This window comes from Furipterus horrens, unplaced genomic scaffold, assembly GCF_987537825.1.
Source record: "Furipterus horrens unplaced genomic scaffold, mFurHor1.1.pri manual_scaffold_10, whole genome shotgun sequence".
NCBI lineage: Eukaryota > Metazoa > Chordata > Mammalia > Chiroptera > Furipteridae > Furipterus > Furipterus horrens.
Genome location: NW_028327180.1, coordinates 2,851,168 through 2,869,229, shown reverse-complemented (window position 1 = coordinate 2,869,229; position 18,062 = coordinate 2,851,168). Strand labels below are relative to the sequence as shown.

Here is an 18,062-nt window from a genome sequence, read left to right as displayed (position 1 = left end):
TCCCTTCCACACCATCTCATGCCCCTCATTCTGCCTGTAGAACACTTATGTTTTCTTTAAGCTCATGTCAGATGTTACTTTTTCTATATAATCACAGCACTTCCTTTTCCCACAGGGAAGTCACTACATTTTCCATAGTTGTTTGAGTACATATCTCATTGCGTGTTCACAAATTTCTTTCCTTCAAAAGGCTGTTTATGGACAGTAAGAATCCTGGAGTCTTCTAGAGTATGCATATTAGAAAGGCAGAAACTGCCTGATAAAGGATGTTGAAGAATGAACCCTAGCCTTGATGGGCAAGTCCACAGCAATACCTACGTAGTACCCTGGAGGAATCTCAGGTTCAGTTCCAGATCACCCCAGCAGAGCCAGTATTTCAATAGAGAGTGGTAAGCATATTGCTGGTGGCGGGGTTTGCCTTCTATTTGTAAAAAACCACATCTGTGAAGTGCAATAAAGCAAAGTACACAAAAAAAGGCATGCCTATAACCCGGACTCTTCACTATCGCCTAATGGAATGAAGGAAACAAAGTTATCCACTGATATGTCGGTTTCAAGATCACTAGGGAATTCAGTTTCATGATCAAACTCACCATTTCCTAGACCATAATGCCCCAGAGGAATGTTACATCTGCCTCGTGTCTGCATAACCTGCCGTCTCCCCCAGTGGCGAGTCTCTAACATGGAAATCACGATAATGGTCAAACAGGATGAAATGAACCTGATTTCCTCCACCAACAGAAAGATACTGAAAGACTCCTAAGGATCTCTTCCAAGTTTTCCTTTCCCACCGTTTTTCATTCTCCAAGCTCTTTCCATGCAAACATCAGGCCAGGTCAGAAGGACCAAAGGACTATGGAAATCTTCAAAGCTGACTACATTAGATTCGCTATGGATCAATGATTCGGCAGTGTAAGTTACCTTATTTCTATACTAAAGTTCTAAAATAACTAAATTTCCAACTCAAGAATTTAACTTTTCCCATTGCCTGCAAGGGTTATGGCACCTTATGAAAATTCTGGATAGACCACCAACTGGAACAGCAGAATGCCACAACTGAACAAAATTCCTCCAGAACAGGGAAGGACTTAGAAGTAACTGCTTGCACAAGAAAAAGGAATAAACATCAAGCACCTAAGATCACTGGGAAACCCGATGTTTTGAGGTATGTGCCCAGCCTTTAGAGGTTACCCAGAAATACACACATGCTTTCAGGAGGGGGAAAAAGTCACTGGGTAGTTTTCAATGACGTCTTTCTCGCATGGTCAAAAGCTGCCCTGAACTCCTCTTCCATGGGTGAAAGAGCACGGAAATACTGCCCACATGTTAAAAGGTCTTAAGGGCTTCTGAAGTAACTGCAGTCATGACAAGTGAAGTTCTTAAAGTCAGAGAGCCAACGGATTCCTAGGAGCCCTTGAGCGGCTCCAACTCAAACGTCCCCATAACATACTCTGAGGCACGGAACTCTGTGCTTTCACTGGGCACTTGAACAGCACTTCAACAAATTAACGCTGATCCTTAAGGAAAGCTCTGATCTTTTCGCAGGCACCCTAATTTCCACAACACAAAGTTAACGAACACCATCATTACTATTGCCGTCCATGCATACAGGTACGTGTGTGTGCGCGTGTGGACTTAGGAAGAGTCTGAAAGCATACATGCTATCACAGTGGCAAGCTTTGGGAGGTCGGATCAAGAGTCATTTTTCTTTTTTGTAGTTTGCTGAACTACCTATATTTTTTTCACTATATATTTTATGATTAGAAAAAGTTAGCTATTTTCATTAGAAATGAGATAGAAATCATCAGTATATATATAAACTAGAGTTGAAGTCCATCCACACAGACTAAATGCATAGCAAACCGCCCTCACCGGATTCATTACACAAGGCTCTCAAGTCCGCGCCAACGTAGCCATGGGCACTGTTAGCCAGCTGCAGCAGCTCGGCCTCCGTGAGGACATGGGGTGCCCTCCGGAGCAGTTTCTGAAGGATATCTAGCCGGTCCTGAGCGTTAGGAACCCCGATCTCAATCTCTTTATCAAATCGTCCAGGTCTGCGGAGTGCAGCATCCAAAGCATGAGGGCGATTTGTGGCCCCAATGACTAACACATGTCCTTCGCTTCCTTCCTGTCAAAATGAAAGGAAAACAAATTAGTTATTCCTCTAAAAGTAAAATATACACATGTATACATACACGCATACATACGTATGTATACACAGAGACAGGCAGACACACAGGCTCGACAGGCAAGGACAGAAGCATCTGACGGGCCAGGCTGCTAAGTCCTACTCCTCACACTTCACTACTCGTCCCACACTTCCCAAAACTTAGCCTAACTGCTCCCTCACCTAGAAAGTGTTCCGATTCTTACTCTCCCACCCTAAGTATCTCTCTCCCACACCTACCACCTTGCCTACACTATTCCTATGAATGACACATAGCACACTATCATAGTGGTTTAAATTTAAATGTTTTAAGTTGTCCTTTTCCCATACTTGAAAGCAAAGATTATGACGTACAGATCATTCAAACAGAAGGCATAGCATAGTTGTCAGATCGTCTTTACATATAGACTGTTTTTCCTTTTTATTTTGATCAATTTTTAAATCTCTGAAAACACCAACAGCAATATAACCAACGCCAAGCATCAGCCACCCGTGACTACGTATGGACTTTTACTGAGAATGAAATTTGAAACAAATTATAAAGAACTATGATCACGATCTGTCACCTATAAAAATTATCCAACACTCGACTCAAAGACCCAAGTGAGATCTCACGGAAACAAGCTTACCTGAACGTGATTCACAGGGAACTCAAACCTAACCAATTATACTGGATGGATTACAATGAATCTGTGAATTATGAATCTGGAAGACAAATGCAGGCCCTCAAACACCCTTGGACTAAAACATCAGTGTCACATGCTTCCAGCCCGGCCCAAAGGCCAGACCGCCAGTCCACAGCAGGCCTGCCCCAGGGGCAGAGCAAGAGGCAGCTGCACCTTCAGTGATTAAGACGCTCTGACCCAGGGCCCTTCAACCTGACTTTCTCCCCACCCCGGATCCTAGTTCTAATACGGTTCTCCATATCCACATGCCTTTTGGGTGAAAACAGGGTCATCTGTAAACAAAGATATTTGGTCAGCTTAATAATTATATTTCTCATCATAAACAAACAAACTGGCGCCCCTGGTTTATGTATCAGACTTCTGAGTGTCGTTATTGTGGGTCGGCCACCAGAGCCCCATCATCTCTGAAACACTAACACTGGATTCTCCAGCTTTATCAGCTGAGAACCAAACCTGAGACATGATGATCACATCTGGGTACTGACCTAAGACAGAGAACCAGGTGGTCATCTAGCTTCCCCGGGTAGCAACCCTTCTCTTGTGTTACTCTTAAAATCATACCACTGTTAGCAAATAACAGAGGCTTGCCCTGGCCGGGGGGCTCAGTCGGTTGGAGCGTTGGGCCATACACCAAAGGGCTGCATTGCAGGTTCAATCCCCAGGCAGGGCACACCACTAAGATGTGAGTTCGGTCCTTGGTTGGGGTGCAGATGGGAGGCAACGGATCCATGTTTCTCTCTCACATCAATGTTTCCCCCACCTTCCTCTCTCTAGAACCAATAAACATACATCCTCAGGTGAAGGTTTAAAAAGAGACTCAATATGAAATCTTCACATTATTTTTCCACATGTTCAGTTTCTTCCAACAGGCTGTAAAAACCAAAAAGTTCTAACAGTCCAGTTTTTTACTATGCCAAAGGAGCACTTATGAGTACGTAATTTTAAAAAATTTCTTCAGGTTCTCACCTGATTCTAAAAAATAAGTTACTTACAGCCCTGCATAAGAAGTGTGTTCTTCTGGTGAGTGACTGTCAGGAACACGTGTCCCCCTCTCATGACTGGCACAGCCTCCACTCACTGAGAGCGGGCGCCCTCCCGGAGGAGCTGCAAGGCCAGGCCTTCCCAAACGCTGTCCACACACGTTCTCCATCACTCTCACCTTCCTTCCTCTCACTTGCCCCTGAAGAGTCCATTTGTACACGTGTGTGTCAGACTCACTCATGAAATTTCTTTGTAAAGTCCCCTAAAATTTAACCACTTAATCTTTCTTACTGATTTCTGCTTCAGGCTTTTAAGTTAATAACATTTATTTATTACAAAAGAAACCCACTGTTGTATATTATTTTATATGCTAGACAAACATGCCAGGTCATACTTCCTTAGCAGTTACTAAAAACTATGTCCCAGAAAATTATTTTATGATCCTTTTCTCTAGTTCTATGGCTAACATTTTCCCTTACCCTAGAATACCCCAAAACCCAAGGCATATTTGATAGCCTTTGCTACTGTAGATGTACAAATGACTAAGAATAGACCCCTTCCCACAGCAAATCAATATGGTGCAACACTTACTGAACCAATACCGTCCATCAGCGTCAGGAGGGAGGCTACAACTCTTTTTTCTACTTCATTCTGAGTCCCTTCTCGTTTTGGGCAAAGTGCATCCAGCTCATCAATAAAAATAATTGATGGGTGCCTAAAAATAAACAAGTAAAATAAATTGCCTAATATACATTTAATTTTATTATTTTAAAAAAAATATATTTTTAAAGATTTTATTTATTTTTAGAAAGAGGTGAAGGGAGGGAGAAAGGGAGAGAAACATCACTGTGTGGTTGCCTCTCGTGCGCCCCCAAGTGGGGACCTGGCCTGCAACCCAGGCATGTGTCCTGACTGGGAATCGAATCGGGGACCCTTTGGTTAGCAGGCTAGCACTCAATCCACCGAGCCAGGGCCGATTTCTAAATTTCATACGTGGCATGTCAATTAAAAAAATTAAAATTATGTAGTTTTAATTTTATAAAATCAAATATAACAAGTGACATTTAGGATTTAGTTAATACTATTAAAGACAATGGCAAGAGGATGTTAAACTGCAAAGCCTGAGATTAGCTCTAGCCTACGTGATTCACGCACCAGAGTCCCGTTCTAGCAGGCCTAACCCCTAAAAAGAAGAGCACTGAGAGCAGGAGACAAGAGCCCACCCCCAGGCTGCACCAGCCCACTGACGCCCACTGAACAGTTATGCCTGAATTAATTCAGAGGCTCAGGCCAGAGATGTTCCTGGGAGCAGGTGTGAAGTCCAAGGACAGAAAGTAGAAATGCTCTCTTTTTTTATCTATTAAAAAAAGACCTTTCAAGATGGTCAATGTTCCAATAAAAAGATGTGAATTCTCTCGTTAGAGAAAACCTCAACTGCCAGGAACATAACAATGACAACAAAAATATGCTGACCAATAATATACACCCATGTTCTCAAACCCTCTGTATTAGGACTACAGACTAGTCATTTGAACTATACTATCACTAGGAAACAATACTTTAAAAACTGAAGTTCTCTGGAGAAGACAGCAATAATTATGTTAAGCTAAATACCCAATCAGCAACAGAGACACAGCCATATTACAAATAGTATTACATGAGACCAAGTTCTAGACCATCCTCTAATGCTCCTTACAATGTAACACGGTAGCCTAATTTGAGAAATAATCAGTAAGAACTGCTGTTAAATAGCAAAACATCTGTCCGTTTGAAGCGAAGTATAATTAAACAGAAGTTTTAAGCATGAAGGGCTAATGTACTCACGTTTACAAAGGGAACTACATATACTGACTATGCCTGAATACCCAAGACATAGGCAAGAAAACCATAGTTACATGCTCAAGCAAAGTCACGTGGTATCAGATAATACGGTCTTAATTCTTTTACCTTATATAATTTTTAAAAATTGAGATGTAATTGACATATGCCATTATATTAGTTCCAGGTATGCAGCATAATAGCTTAACATTTGTATTTTAGTGTATGTCAAGTCTAGTCATGGTGACATCTGTCACCACGTACGACATCTGTCGTAACGTACAGTTACGTTTTCTTCTTGTGATGAGATCTTTTAAGATCTACTCTCTTTACAACTTCCAAATGTGCAATACAGTTTTATTAATTAGTCACCACACTGTACATTACATCCCAGGACTTATTTCTTTACTATATTGAAGTTTGTACCTTTTCCTACCTTATGCAATTTAACAACTCATTTATCAAACTTCCAAAATAGTACTAGATAGAACTAGATTAGAAAGTCATTAGATTTACAATCTATTCTAGGGCTACCACACTATTACTTTTCCATTATTCTTTCATGGTTTGTGTAAAGTGTTGGTGGTATCTCTGCTTTGATTAACACAGCCTTAACTACTAATTTCAAACATCTGAAAATATAGAATACCTCTGTGTGGCTTCAGCAAATATCTGACGTAATCTTGCTTCAGTCTCCCCATAGAATCTGTAACAAATAAAACACATTTAAGGACCAACTCACTGTTCTTAAACCTTTTTCTATAAAAGCTCATCTGACTTTCCAAATATTTCCTGAATACTTCAAATTACTTACAAAAATTATTTTCCAACTTGTATATGCATTACAAAAATTGAAACATTTCAGCATACGAAATATCCAGACAAAATACTACGCAGGCATTTTTTAAAAACCACATTTAAGCAGAGCATCTCTGGTGTTGGGAGGCGGTGACCCCGCAGCAGGTAACCGATCATTGGCCAAGATGCCTCAGCGCCTGAGCCGCCACAAACCTCACACACCTGTAATGGCGTTGGGATAACCCTTTTGCTTTGTGTGGCTGATGCTGGTTACCCACTGCAGCCCAGGAGAATAAAAGGGACCTCTGTGAAGCTACTGAGAGCGAGGGACAGTCATCTGAAGAGAGGACATCTAAGTGGGATGAATAGTGCTGGTTACTACGGATAGAGCCGCATCGAGAGCCCTGAAATAGTCAGACGATAAGACTTTATCGATGCACATCACACTCCTTGTTTTATAACATGTTCACGAGGGAGCACGACAGCAGCCGCTACCAGACCGTGAAGTCACTCTGTCCCCTCAGAGCTGCAGCCATTCTCTCCCTCTTCTTCCCCAGAAAGCTTCCTCTGTATTTTTTATTAAACCCTCTTGTAAAAGTGCCATAAGAATGGAAGTCATTGTTGTTAGTGTTTAAGTTCTATGAAATAAAGGTATCCTGGGTTGTTAAATTTGTATGGTATTTTTAATATTTTAAGGTAAACTGTCTACTTGCAACTATTGCAAGGGTTTATTTTTGTTACACTATTTACCAAGGTGAAGTTTATTTTCTACGTAGCATAGAAAAGAAAAAAAAATTGTAAATTATTGTAAAGCCTGCAGTCAGCATTAAAGACAAATAGTTTTTAGAGTCACAGATGGTTCATATATTTCAGTTTTCCATTTCAGCTATTTTTGGCCCAGAATTTTTTTTTATCGTAAAGATACACCTACTCACTTCCTAAAACAAAGATTAAATGTGGGACTAACCCAAAGTTAGTGTAGTTTTTCTTTACAAAAAAATTATACTGAGGTATGACGTTTTTGATTACAACGGTTATGTGTTTTGTAAAGCAATGCTACAATGACATGATAAACATAAGACTAAAGTTATTCTAGTTATTTAAAAACCAGAACTACTCAGTGAATAAGGTCTCCTTACTGTTCTGAGCTTACCTGATATAATTTAAGTCTTTATTATAAGGGCTCTGGACCTGTTTTACTTCTAGATATTTACCCCATTCTCTGTCATTGTAACTGGGGCTGAGTAATAAATGTTATTTATGAAATTTTGTTTTATTATTATTACCAAGGAATAACGGGATAGATAGTTTATCATAAGTTTTTAATTTCCAGTACTTTATTGTGGTTTTTCAAGATACGTAAAAATGCTATTATGTCTGATCAGCTGAGTAATCTACATGCCACTAAATTAAATCTTTTCTACTGAGCCCTAAAATAATTTAAGTATATACAATAATATTGTTTATTCTATTAAATTCTGCACCTACTTGCTTATGATTTCAGGACCGTTTATTACAGAGACGTGGGCTCCAACTTCATTAGCAATCGCCTTGGCGATCATAGTCTTCCCAGTACCTGGAGGGCCATAGAGCAGCACTCCTCGAGGGGGAGGGATTCCTGGAGAAAGAGATGAGAACGCTGAACTCAGCATGACCAGGTCTCCTGTAAGGGTTGTCGTATGACTTAAAACACAAATTGCAAATATAAATTTACCTCGCGTCACAAAACTAAAGTAAGAGTCAGGCCTCCTTTATTCCGCCCAGAAGACCGTACTAACTAGTCCAAACACTGATCTCCAGCAATACCTGTTTCTCTCTCTACAGACCCAACCTGTCTAGGCACACTGATAGAGCGCTAGCTGGACACCACACTGTTGCCATGCCCCAGCCCAAATCATCAAAACAAAGTGTAGACCCCTAGGGCCTAAAGAAAGCCACCATTCCCAATTATCACCCAACCAGCCGCCCTGAAATTCATATGCATTCCTATCAAAATGTCAATCCAAGGGTTTGTTTTATATATACTCCTGAAAACAAAGAAAAGCAGAGACAGAGATGGCATGCACCAACTATGTGCAGAGAACTGGGCAGCAACCACACAGAAGCAGCCCTGAGTTGCCTAGGAAGCAAGTCACTCCCTTAACCACCAGCTTCAATGCGGATGTCTGCACAGAGCTCCGTTCCCTAACCGAGAGGTTTTATCCAGCGTTTGGGTTATTTCTTTCATCATTACAGCTCATCTAGCCTGACAAGACACTTTCTGTAGATCCAATACAAACGACTGTACAAGTATTCAATTAAGAGAGCCATGGCCACGACGAACTCCTTAGAGCATGTGGGGCCCTGGCTCACCTAACTAGCATCTCCCAACACAACTCATACCTCCTACCATACCGACCACTCAGGAAAGAAAATCAGAGATAAGTGGAACGAGCCAGCTGCTTTTGAGCTTGAACTGAACACTTTTGGGTGCCCATAAACTGAAAAATCATACCGTAACTCTTGAACAGTTCAAGCTGCTTGAGAGGAAGTTCAATTATTTCTCTAATTGCTTTCAGCTGACTTTTTAAGCCTCCTATCATGTCATAAGTTACTTTGAACTGCTTGTCGGGCTCCTTTGAATTCGTAGAACTTTTTGTAAAATTGACTTTGGTTGCTGAAGAAAGGAAGTAAAAAGTATCAGTGTTGCACTTTGCTCCAGAACTGGCTGACGTTAGCGCTCTCTCTTCATTGGGAAGGCACGTGTTTCCTTCTCTGGCAGACCCAAGGCGACATTTGAGACTTGTGGCTTCCTCCAGCCCTAGCACAGGGAGGCTGCCAGGACTCCGGGTGTCGTTGGGCAAAGCGTCAGCAGCCCTGTTTCTCTCTCTGTCATCTGCTGGCTTGCAGGGAGCGCTGATGGGCGGTGGGACCCACAGCTCGCGCAGACCCAGCCTTCTCAGCCTCGCAGACAGCTCCAGGGCGCTGAACTCGAAGCCGGCCCGTCCAGAGGCCACGGCGCGGGTGCCTGCCTCCGCGTCGCTCGGAAGCCGCCTCAGTACCGTGCCGTCGGCCCCCTGCACTCGCAGCACCTGCAGCTTGCATGGCCGTCCGTAGAATGTAATGTACAGGAAGTTGCCTGGCAGAACAATCTTGCCGTCTATGAAACAATTTATTGGACATACACGTTACAGTAGCACAGGTTTTCACCAATCCAATGTTTAAATAGCAATTTGTTTCATCTATTAAAAAAACTCTCTGACTGAAAAGACTAAGATGGGTGTATTCATAAAATAACTGTCATAACAAAATAAAGGCCCCCCTAGCCCCTGTGCGGGGGCACTATCTGGAGGTCAAAGAACCACCAGAGGGTCCTCTGAAATGGAGGAGATTCTATTCACTACATTAACATAGAGCCAGGAAGTCTACATTTGACAGTAAACTAAACCAAACTGGCACAGTTAAGCCAACACACCAAAGTAATGTTTCTCAATGGAAAGAGCAAGAGCTCAAGGGTTCAAAGTTGCAGTTCTCCCATGACTTTGTCCACAGACATGTGTATATTCTCTGTTGCTCAACTACCAATCAATTAATTGGCAGGAGGCTTGGGGGCAGGGATACACTCCTATCTTAAAAGGACATTAACTCATTGAGGAGAATATTCTCTATGCTACTTTGAAAACAACTATTAAGTATAAAAGACCTCAAAGACACTGACTCTATTTTCTACTGCCTTGCTTCTTAAAAAAGCATTTAAAACCTGTCTCACCTAGTTTTCTCAGCAGACAAGCAGCCAGCTGTTCTTCATTGAGATCCAAGTTCTTGTCACTGTAGAGGGTAAGGGTCAGGAGAGAGAAATAAACATGAAGTACCCTAGAAGCTTTAATATAAAACAACACATACATGGTGATAATGTAGACCTAATTAAAAGCATAATTAGTTCTCAACCGGGAAATGACCTACACAATTGTGGAATGATGTACAATTTTCAGATAGTAATAGCCATGAAACTCTCATTTGCCGTTTGATGTCCTAGTGGTCTAAATCAGCGTTCTTCAAAATTTGGGGTCCTACCCACTACTGGGTTGTGAAATCATTTGTCAATCCTACCCAGCACTTTTTAAATAACATACAAAACGTCAAGAGTATAGAAAGTGTAAATACTGCTTTGTAAAACATTATTATACACACACACACTCATTGTATACAGGTACTCATGTGTGCATACGTGCAACCTATGTACATATACATACTGTAGTCATGTATGTACAATGAAAAATGTTTATTTTTTATTGGGTGTCAGTCAAAAACATTGGAAAAATGCTGGCCTTAATTAATCCTTTATCAAATTTGCCTAGCTTAGCGAAAGGTTTTATTAATAGCTTACTTCATTCCCCTTGTATAATTTATAAATTATCTTTCAGGAAAATCCCTATATAGTACATTATCTGAAGAGGCAGACATAAGGAGGAGGAAAATGGTGCAATGGGAGTTTACTCTGAGGCAGGGCATGTCTAAGAAAAATGAGAACTCTATTCTGACTGATAACGGTACGGGCCCGGGAGGCTGCCTGAGTACAAGAAGCAGGCACACGTAAAAACTATGGCAGCTGTACAGAAACGTGTCCTTGGAGAGTTCTCAGAACACAAGCATTCTCCTCTGTCTCCATGTATAAGCAGCCCACGTCGCCAATGGCTATAAGCTCTGCCAGGTATCAGCAGAGAGGGAGGGTCAGCTCAGCGCAAGGGCTATCAGCAGGGTCACCTGGGCCAGGTCTAAGCCATGTCCTCCCCTTCCTCAGTAACAAAACCAATACAGTCAATGTTCATTATCTACTGGTCCCCTATGAGCAAATTTGCCTACTTGCTAAATTTACTGGTAAACCCCAAATCAATACTAGCAGAGCTTCCCCAGTCATTTGCGGGTATGCGTAAAGCAGGAAAAAATCCGAGTCACACAACCCTTTGCCAGCCTTTCGTTTCCTCTCTCATCACAGATGACCAGAGGATGGCACCTGGAGACGGTGGGGACAGTGCAGGGCACAGTGCATGCTCCAGTCCTAGGACCTGTGGGAGAGTGTGAATCTTAACTCTGGCAGCTGGGAGTGAGGTGGCCTCACTCCTGAACTACCTCTTCTCTACTGTAAAATACAGAAAATAAAAAAATAGACTATACCAGAATAACTTGTTTTAAGAACTTAAGATTATAATGTATAAAAAATATATACACTTGCATACTTACATAAGTTAAATATATACATATATACACCCCTGGGAGCAACTGTTCAGAGTCAAGTCAATGTCTGAGGCAACTTTACAGAACACGCTACCACAAATAACAAGAACTGACTGGGTACTCTTATGAAAGAGAGGAGAGAGAAACACAAGGAGGATATTTCATGAGTCAAATGTATGTATAAACTAAAGAGGAAATTACATGTGGCCCCCTAAATGCTTAAACTTACTTGCTTATAGAACTCTGAACCCAGTTATACTTAAATTGTTTCTATTTATTGAACTCTGAATAAAAGATATTTATAAATATGTACAAAGAATAGTAAAAACACTCAGTTTTGGTTTTAAAAAAAGAACGGGTGTGGATAAACGTATTTCCACTAGAAGGAGCTCTAAACTCACTAATGAAATGTTTCAGAAGAAGTACAACTGAAGGATTTAAGCAGCAGATTAAAATTACTGATTATTCTTATTGGAAATTAAGCCTCCTATCTAAGCATTGTTTGCTGCCACATTTAAAACGTAAAATTATTTTTTTAATAAAACGTTTAAAACCAGGCTTCCATGGAAAACCTATCCAGTCCCTCCCTCCATTGGAGCCCACCATTATGACCGGAGTGCTGTGCCTTCCGGGGGCCCCGGAGTCAGGAGAGCTTCAGAAACCCAGTCAGCCAAGGCCTGGGCCTGCAGCCCCGTGTGCAGACAACCTGACGAAGAATCCTGTGCAATCTGAGTGCAATACTAACCAGTCCACAGAGGAACAGGAAGTTCCTTCCCATCACTGAGAGCCTGTTCCCTCACCCATGAGAAAGCAGTAAGTATAGGTAACCCTGCAGGATGTTTAGAGGATTAAATGAAAAGAAAAATGGAAAACGCGTGCATGCACACGTGTGTACTTGTGCACAGCTAGTGCTCAACGTACTTTGTGTGTGTTCCTTTTCCTTTCTGCCTTTTATCATTTGTTAAACAATTGTTAAATGCTCTGAAAAGATTTTACTGTTTATAAAGAAAATTATATGCCAAAGCTTAAGCTTGGCATCTACAAAAGTAGCAAAAGAAAACATTTTAAGATCAAGCTAGACTGAAAAACGTTTCTTGATTCTTGCATTAATATAAACACCCCCCTAAAACTGTTACTAAGGTGATATTAAAGTAGCAAATAGTCCTGGCCGGGGATATCAGCGGTTAGAGCATCTTCCCGCTCCACCAAGGTTGCAGGTTCCATCCCCGGTCAGGGCACATACGAGAAGCAACCGATGACTGCATCAGTAAGTGGACAACAAATCAATTCTGTCTGTCTATCTCTCTTCTCCACTTCCTCTCTTTCAAATCAATAAATAAAATTAAAAATTAAATAAAGTATCAAAAGATGCCCCTTTAAAAAACAAATCTTGATAAGAATTTCTATATACAATGTAAGTCAAAACCCTATTACATACAGAATTCCTAGAGGATGGAAAATATGCTTAACTATGTTGACAGGCTGGCTCAAACCACCAGTCTTTGGGGAGGGGCTATTTACAACCTGACAGAAAGAACTGCTGCACTAGACTGAGTAATCAATGAGTTAAAACATACAAACAGGAACTCCACTTGAGCAGTCTTAATTAGAACTTGTTTCTGGCCTACTCACAGCAACCTACTCCCTTCTTTAGGGCTGCAAAAAGGCAAGGCGCCGCGAGTATGCCGCAGACCACGGTGGAAAACGTGGCTCCATATCCATCAGCTCTAATTCCTCTCATCTCAAGGGCCAGGCACGCCGTAAGCACAGGGCCTCAACTATACAGCGCTCGCCCAGCGGGTGCTGCCCAATGCGGGGGGCCCCAGGCCACTTACCCCCTGTGAGGTCCAAACCGGGATGTGCTCTAACTGTAACAGACACGCTAGATTCTGAAGACTTAGTGTGAAAAACAGAATGAAAACATCTTATGAATGGTTTTTGTAGTTTTAAGTTAAAATAAGATTTTACACATACCAATAAAATAAAACAATCATAATCAGTTTCACGTTTCTCTCTCTCCTCTTTAAATGTGGTTACTAGAAAATGCGCCATTACTTATGTGGTTCACATTTGTGACTCTCATTCTGTTCCTACTGGGCAGCGCTGACACAGTGACCAAGAGAAAAGCCGAACCTGAGAGCCACGTCCATTTCGTCAGCCTGTAGCACAGCACCCACGAGAGGCTGGACGTGGATGGCGTCACCAATTCTGACACCCACATTCTTCTGAGCGATTTCACTCAGGCCAACTTTGCCTCCAGGAAATCCTGACACAGGCCAGGCCGTATAGACCTGCGAAGGACACAGAAAGTAAAAATATGAGAAAATTAACATTCACAGAATATCAGTAACTTATAAAGCCCAGCCAAGTACACAGATCTGCTTAAGTACAGCCGTTATGCCACAGGGGTTGCAATCTGACACAAATTATTAAGTTTTTGTAAATATTACATCTTTTTGTGAAGATTAGGAATGACCCCACAGTGAAAATGGTGGAAGATTCGAGAGGTGGGGTTAGGTAACCAGTCTGGAGCCTAAACTCCGGCTAGGAAACAGGGAGGGCCCCACACCAGAGCTCCATGGGAACCTGGACCTGATCAGACAAAGGTTAAGCTCCAGACAGTGGGCTGAGCTCAGACATCTAGTCTTCTCTTCCACTAGACACAGTCAAGGGTTTTTAAAAGCCTAAACCCAAAACAAAGAAAAGAATGGAAGGCGTGACATCAGCAGATAGGAGACTTCAAAGCCTTCCCGGAGGGCTCCAGGGGCTTCAAGAACACCTTCCAGAGGCAGAGAAGACGGGGCAGAGGCAGGAGCCAGGGGCCGCAGCAGACAAGAAACAAGCCACCTGCCAAAATACAGCAGCAAGGAGAAACAAGGCTGAAAATGAGGAGGGTAATCAAGTATTTGAACAACAAAGACAAGACCTTTCCACCCCCAGCATTTCCGTGGGTCACAGATGGGAGATTCAGGAAGATATAGCGTCAGTGCGCCCACTGCCTCCCAGGGAAAGGCCTCGCTCCCTCCATCGGGACACCCAGGGCCTGGATTCCCACTGTGGCCACAGACGTCGAAGTGGGGAACACTGACATAGTGCGAGGGTCTTAAAACAGACTTCCATCTTTGCCTCGTGTTGAAACTTACAATCAGAAACCTCTCAAGTCTTTCCAAACAAAGGACATAAGGGCCCTTACCTCTTGTTTTCCGTGTAAACTGGTCAGCAGCACTGGTCGACCTATACATATATTTGCAGACTTCATTGTGCTGAGTCCAAGTTGAACAAGGGAATTCTGGAACTTTTTAGGAACTCTGTCATCTACCGAGAGGAAAAGAAAACGACTTCTGTATTATTTTTAAGTGCAGTTAAAGGCATGCTTTCTTTTGGAGGAAATAAAAACCCTCCATCCCTACAACCACACGCATGCACTCACCATACCCCGGAGAAGCCACTGTCCGGTCCCTTTTACTTTAACAGACCTAAAACCAAACCTTTTGAGGATCCACAGACAGTGTAAGTGCTAACTTTAAAAAAAGGATCTTTTATGGAGTAACTAACAGTTTTTGTTATTTAAAAAAGTTAATTTCACGAGGAACTGACCATGCTTGCAACCGGAAGTCTCTGAGCTTTCCTTTACGAATTTTTTACAGATTCTAAGTGGAACTGGGAAGCCAGTCCCCGTCTGGCTCTGGAGGATTAAGTCGCGTTGCCACTTCCAATCCACGCAGCACCACCAGAGGTTTTTCTTCTCTGTCCCCCAGAACACACGGAGAAGGCAGTGACCCCCGGGCGAACACTCCCGCACTGACTGCCGGAGTTCCGTCCCGCGGGCAGCGCTGACACCTGCGCCCCCAGGCTTCTCACTCCCGGGTCCCCCAGCGCCCCCCGCGGCCCCCCGCTCCCACTCAGCGCCGTAACACCCACTGGCCGCCCAGCCGGTGTTCTCCCGGACGGCACGGCGCTCTGGGACGGGACCTGAGGGGTGCCGGTCCCTGCAGCGCCAGCGCCCAGCGAGGCGGCCAGTGAGACGACTGAACGCAGACGGGTGCACAATGCTTTCCTCTCCAGCAACAATCCCTAAGTCAATTCTAATCTGCCACAAACTTTATTATAAAATTACAGACACATACCATAGTCATAGAGCTCTAGTGACATCCCTTAATAAGCAGAAAAACAGCTTTTGTAATTAAAAATTAAGGCAATAAAAAACACCAAGAGGCATGTCTGATTTACATTACTCTCCGCCACAACAAAAGAACTTCCCAACATGTCTGTTCTCCTCCTCTCGTCACGCGAACGAGCCTAGAAACACGAAGCACTACACGGAGCTCAGATGAACGGTGTGGGTGTAAAAGAACACGAGCACATCTCCCCCCGCGGTGCGGCTGGGGACGGAGCGCCGGACTGCGGACCAGCGCGTCGCCGGTTCGATCCCCGGTCAGACCACAGGCCTCGGCTGCGGGCCGGGCCCTGGACATCGGGGCTCCCCCCCCCCAAACTAACTGAACCGGATCTTTTTAAAAATGAGCGTACGCCGTACTATTAAAGGCGGAAAAGAGATGCGCCTTCCCGGTGAGCCCCCGCTCCGCCTGCTGGGCCCGCCTTCCTCCCCCAGGGCCCCGAGCGTGGAGCGTTTCCGCCCGCCCCCCCCCCAGGGCCGCCCCCCACTGCCGCCCCCCCAGGGCCGCAGGAGCCACAGGCCCGTCGCCGTCCCGCCCCAGGTCCGACCCCTCAGGGCGCCCCCAGGCCCCGCAGCGGTTCCTCGAACACTAAACGCACAGCGGCCCGCGCGGCCCCAGCGACTCGCTGCGCGCGCAGGAGCCACGCCGGGCCGTCCCCGAGCGACCCCCACAGCCGGCCCCGGCCCACGCGGGGCACCAGGGCTGGGAGGGCGGCCTTCCCGTGGGCGCGGCCCAGCTGCGGGGCAGAGGCGGCCTCGGACGGGCAGGGAGGACCCGGGGCAGCGACGCGGCCGACGGGCCCGCTGGGGACGGAGCGCGGGGCCGCCCAGGCTCTGAAGGCCGAAGCGGGACGCGGGGAGGCCGAGAGCCCGGCGGGCGGCGGGCGGTGAGCGGCCGGGCCCGGCCCCAAGTCCCTCGGCGACGCCCGGCCAGCGCGGCCTCGCGGGCCCAGGACCTGACGAGCGACGGGCCACGCGCCGGCCCTCAGGGCTCCGAGCCCGTCGTCCCCGCGTGGGGCCGCAGCGCCGTCAACGCGGAGGCCTCCCCACGGCCGAGAGGCGGCGGCCGGCGGCAGCGCCGTGCAGGACACGCGGCCCCCTCCAGGGACCGGCCCCCGAAGCGGCCGACGCCGCCCACCTCCCTCCTCCGTCGGCGGCGCCGGGCGGAGAGGCGTCTCCCGGCGCGGACGGGGCAGGAGAACCGAGAAAAGTCTGCGGGGCGCCAGCGCGGCGGCCACGTGTTTCGGGGCGAGGAGATGCTCGACGCCGGAGGCCGGGGCGGGGGAGGCCGGGCCGCGGGGGGCGCGGGGGCGAAGCGCGGGACCGAGAGGGCGCCCGGCCCGCGGAAGACGAGCCCCAGGGTCGCGCCTCCCCGCGCCGCCCTGCTTTCCGACGCCGAGACCCCGGCCGCTTCGCCCGGGAGTCCGTCCCCGCGACGCCCGGGAGCTGAGACCCAGGGTGACGGCGTCGGGGCCCCGCGCGTCCGCACGCAGTGTCGCCCCCGGCGAGCAGCGGCCGTGCGACCGGCAAACGGCCGCCACCGACCCGGTGCCCGCGGCCCGGGCGTCAGGGAAGCCTGAGCCGCGAGGGCGACCCCCGACGCCGGCGCCGGCGCGGCCCTCTCGCCCCTGGAGGCGCGGGGACGCCCCTCGGGGAGGATGCGCCCGCGTCCTGACGGAGCCCGGCGTCGGCGTCCGTCCCCTGCGCTCGCTGGGCAGGCGCGGCCGTGCCGCTCACCATGTCGTCCGCGCTCCGGGCGGCCGGGCTCCCGCCAGCGCCGCTTCGCAGCAGGGGCGGCCGAGCCGGAGCCGGAGCCGGAGCCGGAGCCGGAGAGAGGCCCGCGCCCGCGCCGCCCCGCCCCCGCGCCCCGCACAGCCCGGCCTCCCCCGCCCGCGGAGCGCTGGTCTCCGTCCCGGTCTCCGTCCCCTCAGGCGGCGGCGACCCCCGCCCCCACCCCGGCCTCGGGCCGCGCGCCCCCGACTCTCCTCACCCTTCTCTAAGAAGTTGATCACCGCCAGCGTCCCGGTCGCCGCCGCCGCCGCGCCGGCCTCGTCGACAGCCGCCGAGGCCCCCGCAGGAGAGGCAGCCGCGGCGGGCGAGGGCGGAGCGCTGTCGGAGCTCCCTTTGGGCCGTTTTCGGTTCTTCTTGGAAGACATGGTGGGAAAGCTGCCTGCAGGCTGAGGCGCCGAAGCCGGCTCAACGTGCGCGCTTCGCTGAGGGA

General features: G+C 46.7%; 1 protein-coding gene across 2 annotated transcripts in view; it reads right to left on the bottom strand.

The window, feature by feature from the left end:
• The window catches only part of AFG2A (AAA ATPase AFG2A), a 179,886-nt gene extending 161,845 nt beyond the window's left edge, over positions 1-18,041 (bottom strand). The window contains exons 1-10 of one of the 2 annotated variants that reach the window (XM_090288766.1): positions 17,832-18,041; positions 15,582-15,584; positions 14,858-14,979; positions 13,798-13,955; positions 10,199-10,257; positions 8,945-9,589; positions 7,939-8,068; positions 6,302-6,358; positions 4,426-4,549; positions 1,873-2,128 (exon numbers count right to left, since the gene is read on the bottom strand). In XM_090288766.1, coding sequence (XP_090144892.1) covers positions 1,873-2,128; positions 4,426-4,549; positions 6,302-6,358; positions 7,939-8,068; positions 8,945-9,589; positions 10,199-10,257; positions 13,798-13,955; positions 14,858-14,979; positions 15,582-15,584; positions 17,832-17,997 — 1,720 coding nt within the window. In that variant the 5' untranslated portion in view covers positions 17,998-18,041. The remainder of the gene's footprint in view (positions 1-1,872; positions 2,129-4,425; positions 4,550-6,301; positions 6,359-7,938; positions 8,069-8,944; positions 9,590-10,198; positions 10,258-13,797; positions 13,956-14,857; positions 14,980-15,581; positions 15,585-17,831) is intronic. The other variant, XM_090288767.1, reaches the window with a different exon arrangement.
• Positions 18,042-18,062: the final 21 nt, after the last annotated feature.